The 22645-nt window shown below is 45.4% G+C and overlaps 4 protein-coding genes across 9 annotated transcripts in view; 3 read left to right on the top strand and 1 right to left on the bottom strand.

Moving 5' to 3' along the window:
* The window catches only part of TAF10 (TATA-box binding protein associated factor 10), a 143139-nt gene extending 142795 nt beyond the window's left edge, over positions 1-344 (top strand). The window contains exon 6 of the mRNA XM_050756452.1: positions 175-344. Coding sequence (XP_050612409.1) covers positions 175-264 — 90 coding nt within the window. The 3' untranslated portion in view covers positions 265-344. The remainder of the gene's footprint in view (positions 1-174) is intronic.
* Positions 1-22645, top strand: part of LOC126935030 (tripartite motif-containing protein 3) — a 172194-nt gene that overhangs the window by 8296 nt on the left and 141253 nt on the right. The gene's annotated exons all lie outside the window — the stretch shown is intronic.
* Positions 314-7429, bottom strand: ILK (integrin linked kinase). Of its 5 annotated transcripts, none has more exons than XM_050756225.1 (13): positions 7334-7423; positions 6766-6900; positions 2970-3135; positions 2695-2790; positions 2396-2492; positions 2222-2305; positions 2033-2118; positions 1781-1890; positions 1550-1677; positions 1337-1458; positions 1151-1250; positions 908-1038; positions 314-724 (listed from the first exon to the last, which is right to left on the bottom strand). In XM_050756225.1, the coding sequence occupies exons 2-13, from the start codon at positions 6852-6854 to the stop codon at positions 575-577; spliced, it is 1359 nt and encodes a 452-aa protein (XP_050612182.1). In that variant the 5' UTR covers positions 6855-6900; positions 7334-7423; the 3' UTR covers positions 314-574. The 5 variants fall into 5 exon arrangements, with proteins under 5 accessions (XP_050612182.1, XP_050612183.1, XP_050612186.1 ...); XM_050756226.1 differs by lacking the exon at positions 7334-7423 and adding an exon at positions 5540-5621 and having other exon boundaries at positions 6766-6858; XM_050756229.1 differs by having other exon boundaries at positions 2222-2492; positions 7334-7429.
* RRP8 (ribosomal RNA processing 8) lies at positions 7492-21504 on the top strand. Of its 2 annotated transcripts, XM_050756214.1 has the most exons (7): positions 7492-7751; positions 8927-9290; positions 9541-9994; positions 10088-10217; positions 10368-10474; positions 10561-10657; positions 10878-21504. In XM_050756214.1, the coding sequence occupies exons 1-7, from the start codon at positions 7653-7655 to the stop codon at positions 10995-10997; spliced, it is 1371 nt and encodes a 456-aa protein (XP_050612171.1). In that variant the 5' UTR covers positions 7492-7652; the 3' UTR covers positions 10998-21504. The 2 variants fall into 2 exon arrangements, with proteins under 2 accessions (XP_050612171.1, XP_050612170.1); XM_050756213.1 differs by having other exon boundaries at positions 10561-21504.

Raw genomic sequence — 22645 nt, forward strand, 5'->3', positions numbered from 1 at the left:
TGAGGGGAGGCTCATTGAATCACCAATTACCTTCCACAACAGTGGAAGCTTATCCTGCCACCCCTTTGGGGAAACTGAATCCTAGGGGAGGTGTAAAACTTACTCAGGGTCACCCATCTGGGATTGAAGTGTGGGATTCCTGTGCTCAGTTGGTGCTCTTCCCTCTTCCCTCAGGACCGCAAGTATACTTTAACCATGGAGGACTTGACCCCTGCCCTCAGCGAGTATGGCATCAATGTGAAGAAGCCGCACTACTTCACCTGAGCCACCCAACCTAAATGTACTTGTCTGTCCCCATGTCCCCACACCAGCCTGTTTTCATAATAAACTTTATTGTGACAGGCGGGGCTGATCCCTCCCATGTTGGGAGACACCATGTGGCAAGTGACAAAGCTCTGAGCCCGCCCCTTTTGGGGCCACAGTGGTAGGGATGGGGGAAGGGGATGGACCCCATGGCTGGGGTAGTACCATGACTGGAGGCAGGGGAGGCAAACAGAGGTCTGCTGCTTTGGGGAGGTGCATTCCCCCAACCATGTCCTGACACCTCTGGAGTTCAGGCAAGGACCTTCCGGTCCTACTTGTCCTGCATCTTCTCCAGGATAGGCACAATCATGTCAAATTTAGGTCGCTTTGCAGGGTCTTCGTTCATGCAGATCTTCATGAGCTTACACACATGAGGGGAAATACCTGGTGGGATGGTAGGCCGAAGGCCTTCCAATGCCACCTGTGAATACAAGAAAAAACTGAGCCTCACAATTTGAGTCTGTCATGTAGAGAGAAGCCACTGGCCCCTGGGACAGGATAACTGTATATCCGAACAAATATGGGAGGAGCCCAGGCCCACTACAGTTATTTTCACCATAACCAACCACTCCCCCAACACAAATGTATGCTGTTCTGCTCTCACCTTCATTCCAATCTCCATATTGGAAAGATCAGCAAAGGGTACCTCCCGTGTCACCAGTTCCCACAGAAGCACTGCAAAACTCCACATGTCTGCTGAGCGTCTGTTTGTGTCTTCAGGCTTCTTCTGCAGAGCTAGAGGGATAGGGCTTGTCTGTTCTGGCCCCCTGGCCTTTCCTGTCTCTGCCCCCTTCCACTACTTCTGAGGTGATCCTTTTTCACCTCCCAACATGATGACTTCACCCACCTTCAGGGGCTACCCAGGCAGGTGCATACATGCGACCAGGACATTGGAAAGAGAACTTGACATCAGCCATGCTAATTCGGGCAGTCATGTCCTCATCAATCTGAGGAAGAGAAAACAGAAGGAGGTAAGTCATAGATAGGCAAAGGACTTTTGGGGCCTGGGCCAGGAGTGAGCTTGTGGCCTCACCATTACACTACGGCTATTGAGCGCATGTCGTGGGATGAGGGGCTCTAGTGTGTGTAGGAAGGCCATGCCCCTTGCCATGTCCAAAGCAAACTTCACAGCCTGGCTCTGGTCTACGACGAAATCTGAGAGGAAGCAAAAGTTCAAATAGTTCAGAGAGGCTCATGCACCCTCTCTCCCATTTCCTCCCCAAGAAAATTCAACATCTCTACTCACTGGTGCCTTCATGTAGTACATTGTAGAGGGATCCATATGGCATCCAGTGTGTGATGAGAGTAGGATGAGGAGCAGGTGGAGACTGACAGGCACCTAGCACTGGGAGCACATTTGGATGCGAGAAAATCCTGGAAGAGGGAGGGAGTGGTTGAGACAGAGTATAAAAGATCTCTTTCAGTGCTATTCAGGATTCCCTGGAACTAGCAGCTTCCAGGTTACGCCTTGCACTACCTGAGCCGGGGACACTCTTCATTGAAGTCCCTGCTCTTCCTTGTACTCCAGTCTCGAACCTTCAGCACCTTCACGACAATGTCATTGCCCTGCCAGCGGCCCTTCCATAGCTGAAGAATAGGTAGAGGTTAGGAGGCTTTTACTGTTGCTACCACTTCCTTGCCCTCTAACTGGAGGAAAAACTTAAACCAGGTACAAAGCAGGTAATTTACGGGGGTTTAGTGAGGGAAGGGCAAGAAGGGCAGGGGTCACCTCTCCAGAGTGATTCTCGTTGAGCTTCGTCAGGAAGTTAAGCTGTTTGAAGTCAATGCCAGAGTGTTTGTTCAGGGTTCCATTTCCTAAGAGTGTGGGCAGGTCAGGTACCCAGCTTCACCCTAACCCAGCCCTAAGAGGCCAGGATTATCTCCTTTTACAACCCTTCTTCCCACAGTGGTGACTCACGGGGCCGAGTGCGGGTGGTCCCCTTCCAGAATGTGTCCTTGTATGGAATACGGTTGAGATTCTGGCCCATCTTCTCTGCCCGCTCTAGGGAAGAAAACCAACGTGAGCTGTGGTACAGAGGAAGAAGACAGGTGGGAAGGGACAAGAGACAAGCTAGGGGGTGGGGAGATGGACCTCGGAGAAGCTCTCTCAGGGGTGCCTTGGCTTTGTCCACAGGCATCTCTCCATACTTGTTACAGATGCTGACAAGGGCCCCATTTGCCACCAGGTCCTGGAATGAAAAGGCCATTATGATGAGAGCCACTGCTGCCTCACTGGCAGTCAATGAACCAACCATGAATGCACAAATGTAGTACTTAATCCTGTGAGTGTCACACAGTAGTACTGACAGAATGGGTTGAGGGTTCCAAAATCTCCCACCCAGGCTGACTTTACTTCCTACCCATCTCAGGACTTGAGGGCTGAGTACTCACCTCTGCCACTTGGTCTTGTCCCCAAAAACAGGCATAGTGCAGGGGCACATTCCCATGTTCATTCACTGCATTGATGTCTGCCTTGTACTGCAATAGCTGGACCCCATGGCCAGACAAAAAGAGGCAGAAGGTACAGTCAGCCTCAAATGAGATACTGGTGTCAGGGCACGGGAAAAGGGGGAAGAGTACACATACTTTCTGCTGTATGTTACAGTGCCTGTGACTGACCCTCATGGCATGTATGTGATGTGGATGATGAAAGGGTTTGTACGTACCTTCTGTACAATATCACGGTGTCCATGACTGGCTGCCAGATGCAGGGGGGTGTCATCCCCACGGTTCATTACATTGATCCGTGCCCCCCGCATGATCAACATCTCAACCACAGCAGAGCGGCCCTCTCGGCAGGCCCAGTGCAAGGGGGAGAAGCCATGATCGTCCCTTTGAGGAAGGGGCAATGGTCATTGAGCTGGAGGTGGGATGGGGCAAAGGTTTTGATTCCTGAAAAACTGATAATTACATACTCTCTGGGAAGGCTTACCTCTCTAGGACTTTGATTCTCATTCATGCCAGCAACTCCCAAAACTGTCCATTTTGGACCTTCCCCTGAGCTTCAAACCAAACCGACCACCTACATACCTCAACGACCTCTATAAAAAATTTTGTTATCTTCACCATATCCCACATCTCATTTCATTAGGTGGTAGCACTCTTCCCCTGGTTTCTCCTGCACCCCTTCTGCAACATCTATTGGTTCTTTCTGTTTTCCACCACATCTTATATATCCCCCTACTTCAGCACTTGTCGCACTGGATTGTAAAAATCTGTTAGTGGACTGTCTTGTCTGTTAGATTTTAAGTTTTGTGAGGGAATGGATTGACAGCAGCTGTTCGGTGCATGTTAGTGGGGAAGAAGGGTGTCTTGGACAAAGCAGGCCACAACTTATAAGAGAGGGAACAAACTTACTATTTGCCTCTGGTACTGAAACTAACATCTAAAAATGGAATGGAATTTAAATGATGTTTTGGAAGGGTTTATATTGAAAAGGAGAAATCCTTTTGACTACTGATGAGGTAGATAACAAACCACCATGCAAAGCAGGATTCCCCTACTTAGCAATCCTGTGCACAGAAAACAGAAGAAAATGAGAATGGCTGTTTTGGGATGAAAACGATACCTTATTTTTTTCTTTTCCAAGAGATATGTATTTTATAAAGTAAAATAAGTATACAAACAAAACAAAACAATTGGTTTGGAGCTGAGCCTGCCTGACAGCCTGGGGCCATAAAAGGAAATTCCCTCTAGTTCGGGGCTGCAGATTCAAGGGGTGGAGCAGGGGGCGGTCCGTGGTCTGGGCCAGCAGCCTCCGGATGCCTTAGTGCTGTGGTCACTTCCTGTGTGCGACTCTAGGCAAGGCCTGGAGCTGATCAGGGGTCTGGCCATCCAGATGCCCCTACAGCTGAAGGGGTTGGGGGTGTGGCCTTTTACTTAATCATTTTCCTCCACAACTTGCTGGCATCTGCTAACACAGAAATAGCCAAAAGCTTTCCCTAGAGGTGGGATATCCCCAGGAAGCATTACACCCACTGTTTATCAGCTGGTCTTGCCTCCTAGACCTTTAATTTGTGCCCTGACTTATCAGCTTCCAGTACTGGGCAGGCCAAACTCTGGGGGCAAAAGTATGGGCACAAGGGTTCTGTTCACTATCAAGCTGCCTGCCACCTCAGGGCCTGGACTTTTATCACAAGGAATCCTGCTAGGAATTAACCCCTTCTTCATATCCAGCATACAGCCAACTTAGGCCCCCATACTTTACCCCTCAAACCAGCACCACAACCATCCAGTTTCATTAATGCCACCCCTTTTCCTTCTGGCAACATCTTCCTAGAGTCTTCCTAGATGCTAGGTCAACTGGACAACTGCCTAAGCCTGTATTTCCTCACCAACAAAATAGTAACAGTGCTTACTGTCTTTATCAGGGTACCCTTTGAGAATTATGTGAAAAATGGAACAAATGACTTTGCAAAGTATTAAAGATAAATAGTGTAGAACCTAATGGGAACCAGTGAAGTCTAGACTAAGATGACAGGTGATCCTGACTTGTCAAACCTAAAAACTAAACTCTACCAATCTTAAAAAATAAAGAATTTGAATCTGCCACCCTGAGTCACCATCATTACTGCTCTTCTTGCCTTCCTATCTCAGCCAACCTTGTAGAACTGGTCTACATTCCCTTTCACTATTTGCTTACCTCTCAACTTTTCTTTTTTTTTTTTCTTTTTTGAGACAGTCTTGCTCTGTGGCCCAGGCTGGAGTGCAGTGGCACGATCTTGGCTCACTGCAGCCTCTGCTTCCAGGTTCAAGCGATTCTCCTGGCTTAGCCTCCCAAGTAGCTGGGATTACAGGCGCACACCACCACACCTAGCTAATTTTTGTATTTTTAGTAGAGACAGGGTTTCAATATGTTGGTCAGGCTGGTCTCGAACTCCTGACCTTGTGATCCACCCGCCTCGGCCTCCCAAAGTGCTGGGATTACAGGCATGAGCCACCGCAACTGGTCTACTTTTCAATCTGCCACAAATCTGCTGTCTTGAGAGCAGAGATTATGTCAGATTCTGGACTCTAGCACCCAGCACAGAAGGTGTTCATCATAGTCTCTTAAATGAAGGAACCCAGTGTAGTCTGATTTCTTCACCCATTATTCTGAAACAATACTCACAGATCATCAAATACATCCTAACTGCACATTGAGGGGAACAACAGACGCTGGGGCCTACGAGAGTGGGGTGGATAGGAAGAGGGAGAGGATCAGGAAAAACAACTAATAGGTACTATGGCTTAATACCTGGGTGATGAAATGATCTGTACAACAAATCTCCATGACACAAGTTTATCCATATAACAAACCTGCACATGTACCCCTGAACCTAAAAAAAAAATCCCAATTGTAAATTCAATGGCTACTTTAAAATATTAATGTTCTTTGATCTCTCAGTAGCCTGAACTGCTGTTGACCACCTCCCCTTCATTAAAACATTCTCTAAGCTTTACTGACACATTTTCCTATTTCTTTTTCAACTTACAGCTGCTCCTTTTCAGTCGTGCAGGCTTCCTGTCTCCTGACCTCTTGCCTTCCACTCTCCTGAGACATTCTCCTTCACACCCATGGCTTCAAGTATCATCTATATGCTGATAGCTCTCAAATCTGTATCTCCAAGTCAGATTCCTCTCCTGAATTGCAAATCTGCGTAACCAACAACACACTCAACATTTCTACCTTGCTGCATTGTCACCTTAACTTTAACACGTCCAAAATAGAATGCCTCATCCTCCAGTTTTCTCCATCTCAGTAAAAACAGCCACCATCTATCCAAGTTCCCAAGCCAGAACCCTGGTCCTCATCTTTGCCCTTACTCACTCCCCACCAAGTTCCACAATTCTTTGTCCTAAAGACTTCTGGAATTTGATCACTTCTCTTTTTCACTCACCCTAATTCTAGTCCAAGACATCATTACTTCTACGATGAACTAGGCAACTGCCTCCTTTCCACCTGCTCTTCACAAAGCATCCAAGATGATACTGAAAAATGGACAATCTCATTATGTCACTACACAGCTTTAAAACCTTGCTTTTAAAATAAAGACCTTCTTATAGCCTAAATATGCTTGCATGATCTGGCTGATCCTTGCAGACCTCTACAGTCTTATGTCCTGTTCTTCTCCTCTTGTACCCAATGCTCCGACCCACAGAGATCATCTATCCTCCAGCTATATGGAACTCCAGACAATTTCCTGTTCTCTCTGCTCTGTGCCTTGCCTCCTAGTCTTTGCCCATGCAGTTTACTGAGGCTGGAAAGCTCTCTGCAGCCTCTGCCTGTGAAACTCTCATTCAGCAGTCAGGATTCAGCTCAAACTGCGTCCTCTGTGAAGACCCTCTGCCCCCCACAGGCTGTGCTTAGCACTCATTACACTGGCTAGCAAAGGCAGCCGCCCCCACCAGACATGAGCACTCCACTCCACGTAGCCAAGAGATATCTAGCCTTCCTCTCATCCACCAACCGCTTCAGCTCACCCCTGGTTGAGATCGTTCTCCGTGTTGTCCAGCCACAGGCGAACGGCGACTGCGTTGCCCTCCCGGCACTGAGTGAAAATGTCGTCCATAGCAGCGTCCCGGCGCCGAGTCCCCTGGATTAGGGTAGCCTGAGGACTGTGGGGTGATCCAGGGAAGGAGGATGAATCCCAAGCTTTATCCTCCACAGGAGAGAAGTGTTTGTGTTGGGGGTAAGGGGCCTGAGCTGCGTCCCCGGCTATTGGGGGTCTGTGAAGGAGTTTGTGGCTGCGGGATGATGCCCGGCTGTGTCCTCTAGGCGCGAGGTAAAGGGGGGTCAGGGGAGGCAGGTAGTGTCTCCTAAGAGGTAGTGTCTCCTGAACGGATGTCCGAGAGTAGGCAACTAGACCCTATCCGCGAATAGAGTTGGGGGAAGTGGGGAGGTTCAGGATCCGTATATGCTGGGGGAGGGGACTGGGGGTCCTCCCCAGGGTTGGCTCCGTTCCTTACTTGGAACTCAGGAGAAGTGAGGGGTGACAGGTTGGCAGGACCCCTAGTCGTGGGCAGGGGGCGCGGGTCCTCTCGCACTCACCGGGACTCGGGCTGCAGGCTCCTTCTCCGGGGAACTCCCGTCCGGCCGCGCCCGCAGCCCGACGCCGGCCCCGCCCCGCCCCTGGTGCTCTTGGGCAGCGCGGGCCTCCGTCCCTCCCCTCCCACCGCCTCCGTGCCCTTCTAGCCGCGGCTGGCTGAACTCGATGGTTCGCTGCGCTGCGCCGGCCGCTCTAGCACCCCTGGCTGTCACGCTTTGGTTTCCGGCTCCGTTCTGGCGGGTCTGAGCGCTGCGACTCCCAGAGAAGAGCTCTGCACGTGGAGAAGATCGGGGACTCCGCGACCCTGCCCTCCGGTCCCTCATGTTCGAAGAGCCTGAGTGGGCCTCGGCGGCCCCAGTAGCCGCGGGCCTCGGGCCCGTAATCTCACGACCTCCTCCTGCGGCCGCCTTGCAAAACAAAGTGAGTGACCCTCAGAGGCGATGGGAGCTGTTTCAGGCCGCGAAGCAGACGCTGGTGGATCCCAGCGCTGTGTGTATTGCAGGGAGGGACACCTGTGGCACCGTTGAGGGCGAGTCCTGATCTAAAGATCCGAGAATTTCCAAAAGAAACTGACGTTGGGTCAGAGAGAGTTGTTGAGTAGAAGCTGGGGAAGCGAAGACGGTTCTTCAGACAGGGAAAAGTACGTACAAGGGCCCTGGGGCAAGACAGCATGTTCTGTTAGAGTCACACACACAAGTGATCCTTGTGGTTGGAATACAGAGTAAATGAGAAGGGATGCTGTTCAAGTTCAAGAGGTAGATTAGAAGTTTTGCATATATTAGAAGCCAATGAAAGGTTTTAAGCAATGGAATTATTTCTTCAGATTTGTATTTTGAAAGGGTCATTGGTTACAGTGTGGAGGATGGATTGGAGAAAGTAAGAGTTGTCAGTATCATTGTTCAAGGGAGGGTGTGGGAAACTTAGAATCAAGGTAAGTGCCTGGCCTAGGATTACCCAGTAGGACTGCAACACAGAATCAGCCTTCTCGACAGTACACCTTCTCCTTTGAGCCTCTCAGATGTGAGGGCCGTACTTCCTCAGGCTTTTCTTAGGCTTCAGTCTGCCTCCAACTTGGAATCGACCTACTTTGTTTCCTCTTTTTTCATCCCCTAGCCCCATTACCATTGTCCAAGCCGCTGGCCTCTCTGCAATTTCTCCCCTTCCGTTTTTTTTCTACACTGCAGCTAGAGACATGTTAAATATTTAATATACGTGTGTGATCATGTACCTCCTGTTCAGAAACCTCCTTACCTCTTTTGGGAATATATCAACTGGAGGCAAAAGCTCAAGGTGAAGGGTTGGAACTCCTGGTCTCTGGCCTTGGTCTTGTTGCTTGTGGCCTTAGCACTTTCCTTTGGGAAAACCTCTATTAACTCATTTACACATTGAAGAAAGTGGGATAGGTGGTTTCTCTGCTCTCCAGCTTCCCAGAAGTTGGGGTGGTGACGTGAAAGTTCTTCTGGGTTCTGGCAGGCTTGACTGGGAAGAATTAAGCTGCTTCTGCTAGTCTGAATCAGGTCGACATCTCTCCCTTCTTATTCTCCAGGCCTCATCCATTCTCTTTAGGCCCACTGTCACCCCTTGTTTTCCCCCAGGGCTCCAAGTGCCGCCAGCTCTTGGCCACATTACGGGCCCTAGAGGCAGCATCTCTTTCCCAGCATCCCCCCAGCCTACCTAGCAGTGACTCTGAGGAGGACGAGGAGGAAAGGAAGAAGAAATGCCCCCAAAAGGCATCGTTTGCCAGTGCCTCTGTTGAAGTAGGGAAGAAAGGGAAGAAGAAATGTGAAAAACAGGGCCCACCTTGCAGTGACTCTGAGGAAGAAGTGGAAAGGAAGAAGAAATGCCACAAACAGGCTCTTGTTGGCAGTGACTCTGCTGAAAAAGAGAAAAGAAAGAGGAAGTGCCAGAAACATGCCCCTATAAATTCAGCCCAGCACCTGGATGGTGTTGACCAAACAGGTACCATTGGATGTGTATATGTCTGTGTGTCAGGGGCGGGGGTAGGGAGTAGGTCAACTGATTCTACATACAACAGAGGTTATTGACTGCCATTAGGATTGAGGTTAATGGTGTACTCAGGCAATAAGAAGTACTTTTATGCAGGCCACAGTCACTGTTTCAAAGACAGAGGTATGGCTGAGATGACTTGCCATGACCTGAATGTAAGAGATTTTGCCTCAGGTGCACCTTCCCATCTCCCTCCCTGCAGGTCCCAAAGCCTGGAAGGGTAGTACTACAAATGATCCACCGAAGCAAAGCCCTGGGTCCATTTCCCCTAAACCCCCTCGTACATTAAGCCGCAAGCAGTGGCGGAACCGGCAAAAGAACAAAAGAAGACATAAGAACAAGTTTCGGCCACCTCAGGTGCCAGGCCAGGCTCCAGCTGAGGCCCCCACAGAGAAGACAGAGGTGCCTGCTGTTTCCAGGACAGACAGCCATGAGGCTCGGGCAGCGGATTTGCGAGCCCGCATGGCACAGCGGCTGGATGGCGCCCGATTTCGCTACCTCAATGAACAGCTGTACTCAGGGCCCAGCAGTGCTGCACAGCGTCTCTTCCAGGAAGACCCTGAGGCTTTTCTTGTCTACCACCGCGGCTTCCAGAGCCAGGTGAAGAAGTGGCCACTGCAGCCAGTGGACGGCATCGCCAGGGATCTTCGCCAGCGGTGAATGGGGGTCAGGCACTGTGAGAAGCCATGTGGTGGGTCAGTAATAGGCTCAGATCAGACCAATATGTGACCCTTGCCTTCCACTCTCAGGCCTGCATCCCTAGTGGTGGCTGACTTCGGCTGTGGAGATTGCCGCTTGGCTTCAAGTATCCGGAACCCTGTGCATTGCTTTGACTTGGCTTCTCTGGATCCTCGGGTCACTGTGTGTGACATGGCCCAGGTAAACTTATATGTTATCTGGCTTGTGCTCTAGGCCCAACCTCCGTATGCTAATCTCTAACCCTTCCTTCCCCTTTCCCATCCTGGTGTCTCAGTGCTGGCTTTCTTCTTCTGCACTGTGTGCTATATACAAGACTCTCACTCTCCACAGGTTCCTCTGGAGGATGAGTCTGTGGATGTGGCTGTGTTTTGCCTTTCACTGATGGGAACCAACATCAGGGACTTCTTAGAGGAGGCAAATCGAGTACTGAAGCCAGGGTAAGAGCCCCCAGGACACAGATGTATGTATGTATGTGTGCATGCATGGGTCTGTGCATTTACACAGAACTTTCTGTCCTTCTCAGGGGTCTCCTGAAAGTGGCTGAGGTCAGCAGCCGCTTTGAGGATGTTCGGACCTTTCTTCGGGCTGTGGCCAAGCTGGGCTTCAAGATTGTCTCCAAGGTGAGGACCCCAAGAAGTCTATACCTGTTTTTGTCTCATGTGGCCCTTTTCAGGATACTGGTGTTCAGAAAGGAGGCTTCATGCACAGGAACAGACATTTTGCTCCCCAACGGAGGTGGGAGCCCTGGGAAGCTTTCTGAGCAGAGGCAGTACATAGAGGGAGGTGTTTTAAGGAGTTGGGATGAGGATTTGGTTCTCACTGGGTCTTTTCTGCCCCTAGGACCTGACCAATAGCCATTTCTTCCTGTTTGATTTCCAAAAGACTGGGCCCCCTCAGGTAGGACCCAAGGCTCAACTTTCAGGCCTGAAGCTTCATCCATGTCTCTACAAGCGCAGGTGACCTCTGGATCTTCCTTGAAAGGGGAGGCAGAGCTCAAACTCCAGGCTCAGAACTGTGAAGACTATTTCCAGCCTGGCTATAAGCCAAGACCTGGTTCCTGGTGGACCCCGAGGACAAAGTGTGATAAAACCTCTGACTCAGCCGGGCACGTTGGCTCATGCCTGTAATCCCAGCACTTTGGGAGGCCAAGGCAGGCGGATCACGAGGTCAGGAGATCAAGACCATCCTCCTGGGTAACATGGTGAAACCCCGTCTCTACTGAAAATAACAAAAATTAGCCGGGCTTGGTGGCGGGCGCCTGTAGTCCCAACTATTTGGGAGGCTGAGGCAGGAGAATGGCGTGAACCTGGGAAGCAGAGCTTGCAGTGAGCTGAGATTGAGCCACTGCACTCCAGCCTGGGTGACAGAGCGAGACTTTGTCTCAAAAAAAAAAAAAAAAACCTCTCAGACTTGCTGTCCTGAAGCCTTCTTGGTTATAATATGCATAAAGTCACTGGGGCTAGCTAAACGATAAAGAGTTTATTGTGAGAACATGGGGATATCTGTCTGTTTCATGACACTTTAGGTGTCATGAAAATTAGATGGTTTGGAATTCAAGGCATCTTTAGGTTTGGCTTCTCTTTCCAAGTAAGAAGCCACATGGCCTTTCTGTCCTGCTATCTCCACTCTGCTGTCATCTGATCTGTCTACAGATAAGCTTCCTCTGCTCACTCATAGTTTCTGCTCCTTCAGCTTCAGTTTGCCCAGGCCTTTAAGGTTGCAGACAGGCAGCTGTTGCTGCTTGACTCTGAGGCAACTGGTAGTCCGCCAACATCCTGGCTCAACACGTCAGTCTGAGCCACTAACTTGAGACTGTTTGGATGTCCCTGTACTGAGCATTTCTAGTGGTTTATCTTTCCCCTCTCCCCTCATCTCCATCTTTGGAACCATATAGCATCAAGGCACTCCCAACACGTATTATCCTGTGGGACTTTGGAATGTTTATGGCTGAGAGCACGGATTTTTGGAATCAGGTAGACCTGGATTTAATTCCTGGCCTGCTACCTAGAGGCACTTAAAGTCATTTAATCTCTGTGTATCACATTCCTCATTTGGAAAATGGTAGAATTTCTGTCTTGCAAGGTGGTTGTGTGGATTAACTGGGGAAATTTGTAGCCAGGGCTGGGAACATAGGAGGTGCTCAGTAAACTAGCTATGACTATTATATGTTGTAAGCCTTATTGTTTTTTGAAGATGTTCCCTAGGCTAGTTGGAGGCTGAGGGGTAAAGAATGGATTTGTTGACTAAGGAAGCCTCTGGGAGAGGCTAGGCCTTTCAGCAGGCTTACTTCATAGGCTATTTAATGACTCTTAATAGATTCTGAGCGTCTGTCCTTGGAGGGGTAGTGAGGGAGCTGGGTCTCTGTTCGTAAACAACTTGTTGATGCCGTGTGGGGTTCGGGGCATTGGGCTGTTCATTGGTGGAAGAGTCTGTCCATTGTTTCTGCCTTGCAGTGGAATCAGATCAGCATGTCCTGGGAAAGCTAAAGGCAAGGTGCTGAGGGAAGGTGAGTTTGAATGATAGATTCTAGGCCTCCCCGAGAAGATATCTGCCATGTGTCTAGGTGTAAAGATATGGCCTCTTGTACTTGCTTCTAGGAATACCTGACAGTACCCCTCGGGAGATCATAGGTTCTATGGCCCTAAAGCCAGTTGAATGCCTTTAATAAGGGGATGGAGGTTTTGAAACAGGCTGTAGGCCAGAGGGCATGTTTGGAGGCTGGGCTGTGAATCATTAAACAGGCACTGCACAGTGCCTCTACACATACTGTTCTTTCTGCTGAATACTCATCTGACTGGCAATTTGCTCACCTTTCCAAATAACCTAGTTGTTTCCTATTCTACTCCCAAAGCAAAATCAATTCTTCATCTGTACTCTCAAAGTACTATGTGAAGAGTGCTACTTCAGCTTCTAAATATTGCATTGTGATTCGTTTGTGCATTTGGCTGTAGTTTTCTCAAGCCGTATTCATCTTTATATTCCCAAAGCTTGTCATTTGAGATATAACCAGTGTACTTATTCACCTAGGGAGAGATAAGGAATGACAGGGTCCAGCTGAGTGGGATGGATGAGAACAGGGGTGTTATAGAAACCCAGGTTCTAGGGCACAAGATGAGGGCACTGTTGACTAGTCATGATGGAAGAAGTAGGCAGACAGGAGAACTTCATTAGGTAGAATTGGTGGGATGCCGAGGATGGTAAGAGAGGAATCTGAAGTAAGTTCCAGGGTTCTGGCTTGAGCAACTGTGGGTAGGCTGGTGATGCCATTCAGAGTGTTGGATTTCAAGAAGTGGGACATGCGTGAGATCTGTACTAGGGGTCTGGGAATCAGCAGCCTAGACGTGGTAATTAAAGTCAGAATAGATGAGATATTCAGGGTAAGACAATAAGAAGAGAAAATGGCTCAGAATAAAATGAGGAACCTGTCATGGATGGATAAAGGAAAATGAACCAGTAAAGGTGATGGAAGAGGAGAAGGTTCACCCAGAGATGTAGGAGTAAAACCAGGAGAGTTATTGTTATTATTTTTTTTAAGACAGAGTCTTGCTCTGTGGCTCAGGCTAGAATGCAGTGGCATGATCTTGGGTCACTGAAACCTCTGCCTCCTGGTTCAAGCGATTCTCCTGCCTCAGCCTCCCGAGTAGCTGGGAATACAGGCTGAAGTCACCATGCCCAGCTAATTTTTGTATTTTTAGTAAAGACGGGTTTTCACCATGTTGGCCAGGCTGGTCTCGAACTCCTGACCTCAAGTGATCGGCCTGCCTCAGCCTCCCAAAGTTCTGAGATTACAGGCGTGAGCCACCACGCCCAGCCGATTTTTTTTTTTTTAATATGGGAGGATGGGCAGGTTGTTAGCTGTCGAGTGCTGTTGAGATGAGAGAGAACTTAGAATGTAGTGGGGTAAGGATTGCTGAGTGATGTGGAGGGCGTGTTTGAGGTAAATGGGAGTGGTAAGAGGTTGCTCCATTGTGAAAACCCTCTTCCAGAGTTCCTGATAGGGCCCCAGAAGTTCATTTCTGGTTGCTTTGATTTTTTTTTTTTTTTTTTTTCAGGAAGCAGGAAGCCAATTTATCATTTGAGAGTGAGAATGGGGGAAAGGAAGTATCTTCCAGGCCCACAGGGCACAGAAATACCCAGTCAGGCCAGACTGATTTATCTCCTTACCTCTCCTCATCACTTGGGCCCAGAGCAATCAGCAGTGATTAGGTAGAGAGGAGCTGAGGAGAGCAAAGAGCATACCAATCCCTCCTCCCTTTCCCAGTTCAGGCTTCTAGACTTAACTGGGGCAGAGCTGGGAGGGGAAAAAAAGATTTAAACCTGCAACAGGTGCAGATTATTGTTACACAGGATTAGACATTCTAATTGAGATGCTTGCTCCTTAAACTGATCACAGGACTATCAAGAACATCACAACCTAGCTGCAACTTTTCTCCATAGCAGGGAGAGTACCTCCCAGTGATTAAAATTTGGAGGGGTGGTAAGAGACAAGAATAAAATTGGGTTTGGTTATCCGTGCCTCATGCTTGTTCAGCATCCCTTTTAGAGTTCTCCGAATAACTAGTTACTGCTTCTGCAGTTACTGGTGTGCTCCAGCTTCTGTTCCCATAATATAGTCCTAAGGGAACACAGTTCTAAAATAAACAACATGATCTTGGCAGAGACATCGCTCAGCTCCAAACCCAACCATTTATGTAATTGCACAAAACTCTCTACAGCTTTTCACAGATACCAGTAATTAGAACCTTTCATCCGTAAGTCATCCTCCTTCCAGGTGAATTCTCATCCAGGTGAATTCTCTGACCAGCCATCTGGTTTTAGGATACCCAACTCCTGCAGTAACTGCCTTACTGGTCTAATTGCTTCTACTCCTGTCCCCAAAGCAAGTAATTTTCCACACAGCCATGTGATCTTTTTAAAATGCAAATCAGCTTATGTCACTTCTCTGCTTAAAGTCCTTCAATGGATTCTCACTGCCTCGAGAACAAAAGACAAACTCTTCAGGCCCTGTGTGATCTTGCCCAGGCCTCCATCACCATCACCATCTGCATCTTAACCCACTCCTCCCCTTTCACAAAACTCCAGCCACACAGACTTGCTTTTTATTTCTCAAGCTTTCCAAACTGTTTGTACTGAGAGTCTTTGCACGTGCTCCATCTTCCTTGAATACTGTTTCCCCAGTGAGCTCATTTTCATCTTCCTTCATACCACTATTACCTTTGCTTCTGTGGAAGAAACTGGCCAGATGCTCACCGAAATGTCCTCTTTGTGGACACAGGTAAACTGCGTTTCCCAGTTCCATGCATCTAGGTATGTGTGAGTAGTTCTCACCAGTGGAAAACGAGTGGAAGTGATGTTTCAATACTAGACCAAGGCAGTTAAAGGGTGGCTGAGCCGTTTCCATATTCTCTTCCTCCTTCCTCTTCAAGGTAACCTTGAAGCACATGTTTTGACAGTGTTGGAGTCATAGCATAGAAGAAGTCTGAATATCTGAGTTACTATTTAGACCGTAACAGCTACTTGACCAAGAACATCCATGTTGGACTTTGAACAAGAAAATAAACCTGATTACATTCTGCTCGTGAGTTTTGAGGGTGTTTTAGCAGTTATTATATACACTGGATATATCTTCTATGGTATCCTGTCCACCTTACTCTTGACCACAATACCCTCTTTGTTTCCTTCAGGGTGTTTCAAATATTTAATTATCTTGCTAGATGCCAGTCAACACTTTCTATTTGTCCCATGAATTTCAAATCAGGGGAAAACATATACTCCCAATAGGGAGTTGAGATACTCTTAAAATCAGTCATTGTGTCTGTGACCGGAAAAACAAATCCCACTAAAGAATGTCCTAAGCAGATTATTATTTTTTTTTTTTGTCATATAACCTGGAGTTAGGTGACTTGGCATTGGTTCAGGAGCTGAAGGATGTTAGGGATGAGGTCTCTGTAGTTTTCTTGTCTCACAGTCACAAAATGAAGTGTTATTGATTAAGCAGGGATGCCCTACTTAGTATTAGACTTCTTGGAAGTCTCCCTAATTGCCACAGCCCCTATCTTTTTGGCTTCATTTCAAGGGTCCTTCTACATTGTTAATACTCTGGTATAAATAAGTTCCATTATTCCCTATAACATGACTGAAACCAATCTAAAGTATTAACATTTTAAATATGTTTTTGGGAGCTACTCAGCTACTAGGGAGGCTGAGGTGGGAGGATTGCTTGAGCCCAGGAGTTTCAGGCTGTAGTGAGCTATGGTTGTGCCACTGTACTCCAGCCTGGGTAACTGAGATCCTGTCTCAATAAATAAATAAAACAAGTATATGTATAATATATAATATTACAGATACATACGTATGTATGTATGTTTTTCATCCCCACCCTTTGCCACATCTCGGGGACCTGCCAGCAGCTCATCCAGTTTAAAGCTGCTGTTCCTCTACCTCAGTGGTTTGGGAGAACATGGTCATTATTTCACTCATTCTTTACCTCCTCTGTGTCTTCTAGGATTGGAATGGGGGAGGGCATATTAGAGGATAAAGTCTCAACTTATGTGATTAATGTACCATTGGTGTGTTCTGTGCAGACAAGCATTTAAATGTTGACTCCTCTTTGAGCTATTGGGGTTCTCTGGAGCTCTCCATGAGGACTGGAGCACTAACTGACTTTGATTGCCTTTTTTTGATGCACAGCCCACACTGCCCTTCAGCTCTTCAGCCCCTGACCCTGACAATGTATCCACAGCCTCCTTGTGCTAAAGTGCCTCACCCTCGTACACAGCCCTCCTGGTAATGGTCCCAGCAAACCCTCAAGACTGGTTACCTTTCATGGAACCCACAGGAAATGCATACATATTTGTCCTGCCAAACTATAAGTGCAACCCAGCCAGCGGCTTGCTTTTCTCACACTGCCTTGTCCCAGCCAGCCTGACTCATATATGTGAGAAGTGCCAGTCTCTATAATTCACATGGCTCCAGATCCTCATAAGTGATTCAGGTTATGTTCTCCCAAGAATCCTCTGTGCCACATTCCACTCTGGTGGCCAAATGGAGATGGGTCTGTACATTTCTGAGCTTAGCAAGTCTTTATCTAGAGAATGTAATGCTGAATGAATGTAATGCCTCTCCCTCACATGGAAACACTAATATCTACAAATGGTTCTGTGGGAGCCCTCCTCACTCAGGAGGGCTCTACTAGAATGAAGGGGGCATACTATTCCTTTGTCTTGCAGGGAGAAGTTATCCCTATTCCTAAAGATTCCCATCAATGAATCTTTTATTTCTAATCTCATATACAATAGAAAGTGTAGCAGTCTTCTGGATCAGCTTTACTATCTTAGAATAAACTTCATGTGGATGTATCTAGTACCTTTATTTGGAATGTGTTGGTTCCTATCACCTCTTGTCATCAGTTTCGATATGTTATCCAAAGATCTTAGGCAACTGAAAAACTCTAACTTCCTCTTTTATACAGATATTCTTATTAAATGTGAAGTTTCCTTTTTTGTGTGTGCTTTATTTCTATGGAGTATTGTCTACAAATCTTGTCTTCTTTTTAAAATCACTCAACTGTGTTTTTTAATATTCATTCATGTTATCAGTCAGGACCCAGTCAGGAAAATAGAAACCACACTAAGTATTTCAAGAGGAGGGCTTTTAATACAGAGACTTAATTACAAGTATTAGAAGACTAAAAGAGTAGAAAGAAGTTGCTGTTGTAATTCAAAAATTAGTAACTGCAGAAATCAGAATATTCCAAGGCCTGGGAAAACAAAAGGGAAGAGGTGATGTGATTACCAGAAACCAGGAGCTCAGAGAAGGGGCCTTCTTTGACTGATATTGACTTTTATGGGAGAAGCTCCCTCTGGGTATCTTGGTGCTTATACAAACTCTGAGGAAAGGCATGGCCCTGAGGGTGGGAAAGCAAGGGATGACTGATCTCAGACTGCCAAGTGGGTAGTCAGACTGCTGCTAATATCTCTGAGATGTGTGGCAAGCTGATGTTGAGTGCAGAACTAGCTAGTAGAAGCCAGATGTCTGCAGCTGAGAACATGTGACAACTGGAAAACAGGAATGAAGTCTCCTCTCTTTCAGGTTTTCTTTAGGGCATCCTATTGGCAGACCCTAACAGGAAATTTGGCAATGGATTCTGGGAAATGTTTGTAGAATCCCGGCTACAGCAACACAGCCAGAATGTTGGGGTGGGGGTGGGTAGGGGAGGGTATTGGGGGAGTTGCGGGGGGAGATATGGAGAGGCTAGCAGCTGGAAAAAAAATATATAAAAAACCAGTGTAATCCATGTAGCTGGTCATCTAGTTTGTTGCTTCCATCAGCTGCAGGAGTATTCCATAGTATGCATCCACCATAGTAAATGTATCCATTCACCTGGTTGCCTCAAATTCTTTGCTACCTGGAGAAATTAAAACCCCTGAAGCTAGGGTTCTGAGTACAAGATCAGTTCCACCAATTAGATTTCTTCATTTGAGATTTGGGAGGTAAAGGCTGTCTTTCTGCTGTTGTGGTTGTTGCTGCTGGAAAGCAAGTTTATGTAGATACTGAGCTTTCTGCAACAGCTTTCCAGCTTTGAAAACCTGCAGCATTCCCACTGAGGCCGAGAACAAAATGAGGATGCCTACTGTGATGGGTTAAGTTCAACCTAGGACTGGACATTCAACAGGTAAAATAAATCTACTCTGTAATAGTATAAGTTTGACTACAATAAATTGGTTAAGAAAAAAAATTGACCAGGCGTGGTGGCTCATGCTTGTAATCCCAGCACTGTGGGAGGCCAAGGTGGGCGGATCACGAGGTCAGGAGTTCGAGACCAGCTGGCCAACACGGTGAAACCCCATCCCTACTAAAAATATAAAAATTAGCTGGGCTCTGATGATACATGCCTGTAATCAGGAGGCTAAGGCAAGAGAATTGCTTGACCCCAGGAGGTGGAGGTTGCAGTGAGCTGAGATCGCACCACTGTACTCCAGCCTGGGTGACCGAGCAAGACTCAGTCTCAAAAAAAAAAAAAAGAAGAAAGAAAAGTTATTGGAAGGATAGCAATAAGTAATTCACAGAACTGTGAAGTCTGGAGGTGAGGCGTGAAACAGACGGGAATCAACAGAGGATGAACCACTGCAAAATCTAAGGTAACATATTAGAATCAGTCTAGTAAGCATGGCACTGCTGGCACCACTGCTATTGGTCTTTTCTCTTGCTCTTGGTACACAGATTAATGAGAATTCTCAATTAATGAGAATTGAGTTAATCCTCCTCCTAAGTTCATGACACTACGTTAGGATCAGTCCATGAAAGGCCCCTCTCCTGTTCTTTTATTTGTTCCCTTCATTCCTGATTTGCACATCAATCAGTTCCTCTTGTGTTCCCCCACAGTGCATTTGTTATATGTCCCTGGACACATACGCGTCTTTGGCAACATATATGGTGGTTTTGATGCATGTATGTTGTGACGGAGACTTACCAGCTGTTTCTAATACCCATTTTCTTCCTAGGAAATCAGCTGGACTGTATTCCCTAGCTTCCCTTATAGTTAAGAGTGGCCATGTGATTGAATCTAACCAGTTGGATGGTAGTGAAACTAATGTATGTTATTGCCAGACTTGGTTCCTTAAATTTTCTTATGCATAGTCCCTCATATCATAATCAAATTGCTGAGAGCCAAAGATAAAACACTGAAAATAATAGAAAGACACATGTACAGAGAACAAGGGTATGACTTACAAGCCAATGTCTCATCAAAAAACAATGGAGGACAGATGATATTGGAATGACATATTCAAAGTGCTTAAAAAGGAAAAAGTATGTCAAACAAGAATTCTATATCAAGCAGTTTTGTTGCCTGGACTCAACATGAAAACAAGATAAAGACATCTTGAATAGGGCGGGAAAGAATAAAAACAAGACATTTATTGCTAACAGACCTGCATTACAAAAAATTAGGTTCTTTGGGCTAAGGAAAAATGGTACCAGATGGTAACTCAGATCCACAGAAAAAAATAAAAAGCACCTGAAATGGCAAATATGTGAACAAATATAAAATTTCTCTATTTTCTCTTCCTATTTCTTTAAAATACATAGGACTATTTAGAAAAAGTATAACACTTTTGTATTGGACTTATATATTGATTATATATACAAGGCAATAGCTCAGAAGGTGGGGTGGGGTGGGGGGAATTTATTGGAGTCATATTGCTGCAAGTTTACTATATTTTACCTGAAACAACTTATATTATTACCCCTAAGTGGACTGCAATGAGTTAAAGATTTATAGTGTAATTCCATTAAAATATAATGTGGGAGGATTGCCTGAGGCCAGGAGTTTGAGACTAGCCTCAGCAACATAGTGAGAACCTGTCACTACAAATAATAATAATAATGATCAGAGCTCTCACCTCAATAACCTAGGAAAAAGATAGCAAAAAAAAATCCAAAGCAAACACAAGGAAGGAAATAATAAAGATAACAGAAATCCATAAAATTAGAAACTGAAAAACAGTAGAGCAAGCCAATGAAACAAAGGGCTGGTTCTTTGAAAAGATCAATAGAATTACAAACCTCTAACAAGACTGAAAAAGAAGAATAAGAGAAAAGACAAATTACCAATACCAGAAATTAAGTATCACTGTAGACTGTACAAACATTAAAAAGTAAGGGAATACTGCAAAACCTCTATGCACATGTTTTTGACAGTTTAGATGAAATGAAACAACTCCTCCAAACACAAAGTACCACAACTTATGCAATATGAAATAAATAATTTAAGTTGCCCTGTAACTATTCAGGAAATTAAATCTGTAATTTAAAAATTCCCAAGAAAAAAAACTCCAGGCCCTGATAGTTTCACTGGGGAATTTTCCCAAATGTTTAAAGAAGAAATAACACTAATTCTATAAAATATTTTTCAGAAAATAGAGGAGAACACCAACAATTCGTTTTATGAAGCCAGTATTACTCTGATACCAAAACCAGAAAGAGATGGTATAAACAAAGAAAACTGCAGACCAGTATCTTTGATGAATGTAGACACAAAGTTCTTAACAAAATAGAATGCAACAATATGTAAAAAAGAATTATACGTTATAACCAAGTGGTGTTTATTCTAGGGATGGTTCAATAATAGAAAATAAATCAATGTAATCCATCATATTTTAAGGTTAAAGAAGAAAAAAAATTACAGGATAATATCAATAGATGCAGGAAAAAGTACTTAATGAAATATAATACCCATTTATGATGAAAACTCTCAGAAAACTAGGAATAGAGGAAAACTTTTTTAACTCCATAAAGACCATCTATAAAAATACATACAGCTATTATTACACTTAATGGTGAAAAACCAGATGCCTCTCCATTAAGATTAAAAAGAAGGCAAGGATTTTCACACTCATCACTCTTACTGAGTTTAATATAGTGCTAGAAGTTCTAGCCAGTGCAATAAGGCAAGAAAGAAATAAAAGGTGTATAAATTAGAAAAGAAGAACTAAGCTGTCCCTATTTGCAGATGACATGTTTGTCCACATAGAAAATCCGAAGGAATCTACAGAAAATTTTTAGAATTAATAAGTCAGCCGCACACAGTTGCTCACGCCTGTAATCCCAGCACTTTGGGAGGCTGAGGCAGGCAGATCACGAGGTCAAGAGATCGAGACCATCCTGGCCAACATGGTGAAACCCCGTCTCTACCAAAACTACAAAGATTAACGAGGCATAGTGGCATGCACTTGTGGTTCCAGCTACTCAGGAGCCTGAGGCAGGAGAATCGCTTGAACCTGGGAGGCGAAGGTTGCGGTGAGCCGAGATCGAGCCATTGCACTCCAGTCTGGGCAATGAGAGTGAAACTCTGTCTCAAACAAACAAACAAAAATAAGTCAGTTCAGCAAGATTGCAAAATACAAAATAAACATAAAAACAAAATACAAAACTGTATTTCTATATACTGGAAGTGCACACATAAAAATAAAATTCCATTTACACTCACTCAAAAAAAATACTTGCTGTAAATCTAACAAAACGTATAGAACTTCTATACTGAAAACTGTACAACACTGATGAAAGAAAACAAAGATCTAAATAGAGAAAAACAAAGATCTAAATAGAGAGAAACAAAGATCTAAATAGAAAACAAAGATCTAAATCCATGTATATGGATTGTAAAACTCAACATAGTAAAGACATCAATTATCCTCAAACAGATAAAGAAGTCTAACAATTCATAATCCCAGACAAGATTTTTTTGTAGATTAAGAAAAGATTATTCTAAAATTTATATGGAAAGGTAAGGGAATGAGATAGCTAAGATTTTGAAAAATAAGAATAAAGGGAGGAATGAATCTACCCAACTGTAAGACTTACTGTAGTTACAGTAATCAAGATTGTGTAGTATTGGTGGAAGGAAAGAGACAGATACATAAATCAATAGGATAGAGAACTCAGAAATAAAGCCACACAAATATGTCTAACTTATTCCTTTTTTTTTTTTTTTGACACAGGAGATTCTATAACTTTTAATTAACTGAACTGAATGGGTACACATTTATTAAAGCATTATAAAAAACTAGAACAATAATCATGTCATAATCTACAAATATGAATGTTGT

This window comes from Macaca thibetana, chromosome 14 (genome assembly GCF_024542745.1).
Source record: "Macaca thibetana thibetana isolate TM-01 chromosome 14, ASM2454274v1, whole genome shotgun sequence".
NCBI lineage: Eukaryota > Metazoa > Chordata > Mammalia > Primates > Cercopithecidae > Macaca > Macaca thibetana.

Excerpts from the sequence above, each read along its gene's own strand:
- ILK (XM_050756229.1), bottom strand. The coding sequence starts at position 6,854 with ATGGACGACATTTTCACTCAGTGCCGGGAGGGCAACGCAGTCGCCGTT. Across the intron at positions 1,891-2,032 it reads ACGAGAATCACTCTGGAGAG|CTATGGAAGGGCCGCTGGCA; the intron begins GTGACCCCTGCC and ends CCTATTCTTCAG. Across the intron at positions 1,039-1,150 it reads TGCCTGGGTAGCCCCTGAAG|CTCTGCAGAAGAAGCCTGAA; the intron begins GTGGGTGAAGTC and ends CTATCCCTCTAG.
- RRP8 (XM_050756213.1), top strand. The coding sequence starts at position 7,653 with ATGTTCGAAGAGCCTGAGTGGGCCTCGGCGGCCCCAGTAGCCGCGGGC. Across the intron at positions 9,995-10,087 it reads GCCAGGGATCTTCGCCAGCG|GCCTGCATCCCTAGTGGTGG; the intron begins GTGAATGGGGGT and ends TTCCACTCTCAG. Across the intron at positions 10,218-10,367 it reads CTGTGTGTGACATGGCCCAG|GTTCCTCTGGAGGATGAGTC; the intron begins GTAAACTTATAT and ends CACTCTCCACAG.